Source organism: Pomacea canaliculata, linkage group LG5 (genome assembly GCF_003073045.1).
Source record: "Pomacea canaliculata isolate SZHN2017 linkage group LG5, ASM307304v1, whole genome shotgun sequence".
NCBI classification, from domain to species: domain Eukaryota; kingdom Metazoa; phylum Mollusca; class Gastropoda; order Architaenioglossa; family Ampullariidae; genus Pomacea; species Pomacea canaliculata.
In genome coordinates this window covers 7,343,574-7,349,579 of record NC_037594.1, presented here as the reverse complement: position 1 = coordinate 7,349,579, position 6,006 = coordinate 7,343,574, and the positions used below count along the sequence as shown (strand labels likewise).

At 34.7% G+C, this 6,006-nt stretch overlaps 1 protein-coding gene across 1 annotated transcript; it reads right to left on the bottom strand.

The window, feature by feature from the left end:
* Nucleotides 1-6: 6 nt before the first annotated feature.
* On the bottom strand, nt 7-4,720 carry LOC112563581 (protein DPCD-like). Its single transcript, XM_025237667.1, has 6 exons — nt 4,589-4,720; nt 4,191-4,271; nt 3,676-3,794; nt 3,256-3,389; nt 2,498-2,600; nt 7-1,608 (listed from the first exon to the last, which is right to left on the bottom strand). The coding sequence occupies exons 1-6, from the start codon at nt 4,665-4,667 to the stop codon at nt 1,504-1,506; spliced, it is 621 nt and encodes a 206-aa protein (XP_025093452.1). The 5' UTR covers nt 4,668-4,720; the 3' UTR covers nt 7-1,503.
* Between the last annotated feature and the right edge of the window lie 1,286 nt (nt 4,721-6,006).

Here is a 6,006-nt window from a genome sequence, read left to right as displayed (position 1 = left end):
CTGATCTTCATCTCCCATGTTTATATCATTGGCATTCATATTTCAGAGAACTATAAATGTTTTCTCTTAATCAACACTGATCAGCACTATGCTATAAAGACTTTGCATGCTTCGAACTTTAATCATTTCATGTACGTGACCCCAAGTTTTTGCTTACGTTTAAAGGGCAAATAAGGAATAGTAAAAGTCATATTCTTTTAGGGCATTGTAGAAGACTCCTTTTTTTTTGGGGGGGAATCTGTAGCTCACCATAAATGCATGAAACCCACATAAGCTTTTGTGTATCAGGAATGTCTGGACTCCTGGAAAGGCACCATAAGCTGTTCTTAGAATCTGTCCTGCTTTGTCAACCACAATATGCTATGAGATGAATCAAACAGCACCAATAAAACTGTTCTACATCTGAGGTATATGTGGTTGTGATTGACATAATGTACACTTTTCAAGCATAAACTGTATGCTTTTCTAAACTAGTAGCAGTTGATTTTATATCACTTCTGAAGTGAATTAGTTTTCTAAGTTTTCTAAGATGCTAAGTACCTGATTTCCAGAATATCTTCCAGATTTCCAGAATAACTTCCATCTCAACCACAATGTTTGCTGGCATCACATCCATGTGTAAATGGACAAAGCCATTGAAATGCAGTGTACTTGATACACTAATGCTTAGCTTGTTTTCTGTTCCAGTGCAAACTGTTTATAACAATTGACTCCAAAACATGATGCTAAACTATGTTCTTCCTAACAAGCCACCATACATCAAATTAGTTGCCACAGGTGCTCATTTTTAGTAACGTCCTCAGTTTTTGATGTAGCTGATATTGATGCGAAGTTTTATAGAGATTTTTCTTTTCTTTATGATTTTTTTTTTTTTAGGGGAATCTTCCATGATGCTGATATGAAACAATAAAAATGTGAAAACATTCATGTCTAACTTTAATATTCTTTTGAACTTAGTTTTATTTGAAATTAAAGACAGATTTCTTTTCCAAATTGTGCATGTTTCCAACCAAACTGATGTTGATTTTCCATTCACTAGACAATACGGAAAATAACCCAGCATGTGTCTTCACTGTGCCTTCCTATTTCTACAATGAATTTTAGTAAGATGGCATGTTTCTGAAACTGGGTAGGTAAAAATACTTTATCAGAAATATTCTTTCCAGAATGAAATGTTTATGTCTTTTATTATTCATGCTTAAATTATTCTTAAAGCATGGGTGTACACATACGGAGATAGACCTGAGTCCATGACAGTGATTTTCAATGACAAAAAAACAAAACAAAACAAAAAAAAAAACCCAATAAAGACAATGGTTGCCTTGAGCATGCATTATTAATATACAGGCTAAGCTTCTTCCACATCAGTAAACCAAGCAATAAAAAAATGTGTACATGTGTCCTGAAATTGACAAACATTTAATAATGTATTCATCCTGACAGTAAAAAGAGCCTTATAATATTTAACTCAATTAACAGCAGTTCTTATTGTCATCAACGACATCAGCTGGGGTTGCAGTCAACATCTCCATCTTTAGCAGCTTTCATCTTCTTGAACTCTTCTTGCAATGTTCTTTCCACCTCCAACACTGCTTGTGGCTTATGATACTGTATATGATAACCAAAAACTGGTTTATGAAATCCTTTAATGTATAGGCAGGCAAACCAATGTGGATAAACAGCATGCATTAAAGACCAACCTGAATGATTTGTGTTTTTTGCAGATATCGGTAGATATAGATGATATCAACCTAACCTGTAAATTTCAGCTTCCAAAACCCATCTGTTAATTACCCGCTAACAAAGTATGCAGTTCATACCTGCGATCAACAAGTGCCTCTAACAGTGTACTACATCACGAAGGTACACCATTCCCAACATTGCCAGCCGTCAACACCAATCAAAGCGACAGTTATTTGGATGTTGAAAGTCTGCATTTCTCGTGCTATAGTAGCAGTTTTTCAGAATCATGAGAAATGCAAACTGTCAGCATCCGAATAATCTGAACTGTATCTCATTCTCTCTTTCTGATTGGTGTTGACTGCAGGCAATGTTGTGAAAGGTGTACTAACGTGAAGTAGTACGCTGTTATCAGCACTCGATCGCAGGTGCGAATCATAGCGGATAATTAACTGATGGGTTTTGGAGGCTGATATCTGAAAAAAAAAACCCATTCAGTTTGGTCTTTAAGCTCTGTGTGTGTGTGTGCGCACATTTATAGAAACCTGAATGATAGTTAAGTATGGCAACTTTGTCTATCAATGCTTACATATTAAATGCTGACCTGTTTTCTGATTTGTTCAGCCATTGACTTTTTAATAAGCATCATCAAATGTTCCAGTTAGAACTTTTTAACATTATGCTAGAATTGAAGTTTCTAAATCTCTGCTGAAAAATCCTACCATGAGCAAGTCAGAGAATCCTCATTCACATTCTTAGTTTTATTTATTAACAAAATCTTGAGCGTGATCTTTTTTTCTTAACTTGATAAACTTACAGAGATGACGAGAGTGTTGTTGGCATGTGCTATAGATAACTGATCTGATTTTAGATCCAAGTTCAGACGATCCATATCTGGGATGTTGAATCTTTTGTAATACCTACACAGTAAGAAAATATGTTGGTTCGTCATTGACTAATAACCAGCTGTAGTTGTTGGCATGGAGTAAATCTCCAACAACCAACTTTATTTACAATTTTTCTGCAACTTACTATATCTGCCAACCTTAGGGACTGTAAAGTTGATTTGAAAAGTTATACAACTTTATCAATCCACAAGAGTAATTTCAGGAAAGATTTATAGGTGTTCATATGCTAGCAATTTACAGCTGAATGCATACATACACATGTTGATTACTGTGAACAGAGAGCTTAATATATTTGTTTATTATACACACATGCAACAATACCAACAATAGTTACAGTGAGCACACTGCATTAGGTCACCTCATCATTGCCTGTGGAATTGATCAAATGTATGACATAATGCAAGTGGCAAGGTTTTGTGAGACAGCTTTCTCATAGCTTATGCATCAGTTAAATGGTAATTATTTTAATAAAAAGCATGCAGCTTCATTTCCTTAGTAATTTAATTTTCATGGAAGACTCATATGCGATATGGTCAACATACACTATACTCCAAAGAAAGCTTGATGAGAGCAAAAGAGATCTGGAGAAAATTGTCTCATTCATCCTGAAGGCTGGCCTGAATGTACAGTCCAGCTGAGAAATAAGAAAAAAAGAAGACTGTCTTACTTTTTGTTTTCAGTGCGTACAACCACCTGCCTCTTTTCCCCATCTATTGTAACATTGTAGTTACAGATGGGATATGGTAAGTTACGTATCCGCCACTGAAAGTCTGTCTTCGTATCTTTTCTCACAAAAATGGGCTGTTAACAAAAGCAGATGTCCTAGCCATAAGCTAAATTAAAAAAAACCCAGTTTAATTATTTCTATATCATTAAAGCAAACTTTTAAAAAATTAGAAGTGGTGTGTATGTGGTAAATATAAACCAGTTTAAGATGCAAACCACCATGCTTACAACAAATTACAATCAAAATCATGATTTAATATAATGCATAGGTCTACACACACACACACACACATTTAAATACACACACACACATGGAAAATTAAAAAACCCCACAGAATTAGTTACCATATTGAAGACTTACATTTGAATAATTCTCCATCATTCCATCAACTTCCAGGTTCCTAAGCAAAGTTTCATCTCCAACTTCGGTCTCCCACTTTCCCGAACCGCCTAATGTACCCTTCTTTCTCCACTTCCTAACTTAAAGAGGAAAAAAGTAGTAATCAATAATAAATAATATTACTTTGAAAACATAATCCAAATTAAATAACATGTAATGGATTTAATAGCATAGAGCTTGTATGATTTCCTATCGGGATTCTTATTGGAAATACAATTTTTGATGTCTTAAACTACCAAGAAACACTTCTGTCTATATCTTTTTACTTTTCATGATGTTTTATATATTTGTTCACTTTATTTTTCTTCTTCTTTTGTTTTTTTTCTGCGCAATGAGCATTCTTCGGAATGGATACCTGCGCATTACAAATCGCCATCATCATCACTAAATATTTAACCGTTTCCCATTAAATAGCTTTAGTTTGTTCCTTGAGAAGCATATTGCCGCAAATAGCTTGAGATTAAATTTATAATTACCAAAAAGCTCTTTGCTTTGTAGGTCATATTCCTCTGCCATTTCTGTTCCATCAGGAAATGTGAAGTGTATTTTCCGCTTATCTGAAAAGGTGCAAGACAAAGGGTAGATGTTAACTTTAAATAGGATGCATTTCAGAAACTGGTATTTCTTAGATTCTGAAACATCAGGGTATATAATCATACCAAAGTGTGTAAATGTAATATGGCGATGGAGCTGGGAATACACAGACATTTAATCTGCATTTTAATTCAAAGATTTTTCTGGAGCGAGCTTGCGGCCTGAACGCTTAACGTCCCGAATAATCGTTTTTTCCATCACCAAATACTATCTAATTTTATTTATAAAAAAGTAAAATGTATGTGTTTTGCAATATATATATATCCACTTTAGCAAGTACCGTCTTGAATTAGGCATGTTTTTTGCGCAGATTTTAATTTTTCTAGCCATGCCGTCGCCATATTGTTTCTTGGATACATGAGCTGACCTTTTCTCTCCTTTTGATACGAAAGATTTCTTCTGTTTACTTCCGCCTACTTAGTGCCTTCGGTATTCAAAGCCATTCGTAGCCTGCAAATACAGCTTTATTTCAAAAGGCAGTTAATCGGTTCGCATATTGGCTCTTCTCTTACATTTATGTGTGTGTGATATGGACTTGGCCAAGATCGAGACAATTGTGGGATATATATATATGTCATGTGCGGATCGAGCTTTTTTGTATGAGAATATGAATTGCAAAGCAAAGAGCTTTTGTGGGGTGATGAGGATGACTGAGAATAATGGATTCACCTTAAAGCGAAAAGAAAACGAGGTCAAACTCCTCGCCGTTCAGTTGTCCAAAGAATGATCGACGACAGCTATAGTTGCGCAAACACATATGAAACATATATATTATGAAGAGAATTTTACAGATTTGTAGTTTTGATATGCACACCCCTGTCCGCCTCGTGGACAAATGACCAAATTATTATAATTCCTATTGGACAATTATAATTCACATTTTAAAAAACCCGTAGTAATTTTTTCGTTGCCTATATAAAAAATTATCATAATTAATTTACGAATCGAAACAACTTTTTATTAAATAGGAAGTACGTAATATTAGTGATAACCGATGATCTGAGCTGACGGTTTAATATAACACACATACAAGGGACTATCTTTTAGGTCAAGCTGATGGGTGAAGCTCTGTGGTACTGATGCATGTGTGCAGAAAAAAAATATATGCTTGCTATGGTCATGACTAAAACGTCTAGAACAAATGCCACTGAAATTTCTTAACTTTTGCTGTCACTTCAGACTCAAGAGAAAACGGCCATGCATATATCATGCCAAGTACATCCATTAAATGTTTTAGCTAAGCTGTCAAATGAATAAATGTTTAAGTGCTTCGATCTCGACCCACTTAGAGATTGATGATTCTATAATTGCTTGTCGTTCCACTCCCAGGATTCCCATTTTATAGGTCATGCGGATTACATATAAATATATGTACATACACGTAAACTTGAAGTTTTAGAGTAAATATTACTATAAAGATACTTTAATCTGCAGAATAGTCTTGACCAAACACCCATCTGATCCAACATTCGACAACACTTCCCGCCAATGGTAATTTAGGGGTCAAGGCTACTACGATTTTACGTGACTGATCTGCATTTAAAAATATTTTTTTAACATTGAATCCAAAATAGCTTTTAATTGGCAAATAAACTAGCTTGAATATTGAAATATAGGGATCTAACTGAGCTTATTCTTCTAAAGCAGAAACACAATTAATTTCAGGATTTACTATGCACAGCTGAACATATGCAAAGT

What these genes read in the sequence shown, in the direction of transcription:
- LOC112563581 (XM_025237667.1), bottom strand. Translation starts at nt 4,667, where the DNA reads ATGTATCCAAGAAACAATATGGCGACGGCATGGCTAGAAAAATTAAAA. An exon ending in AACATGCCTAATTCAAGACG is followed by an intron (nt 4,272 to 4,588) that starts GTACTTGCTAAA and finishes GCACCTTTTCAG; the next exon opens with ATAAGCGGAAAATACACTTC. An exon ending in ACAAAGCAAAGAGCTTTTTG is followed by an intron (nt 3,795 to 4,190) that starts GTAATTATAAAT and finishes TTCCTCTTTAAG; the next exon opens with TTAGGAAGTGGAGAAAGAAG.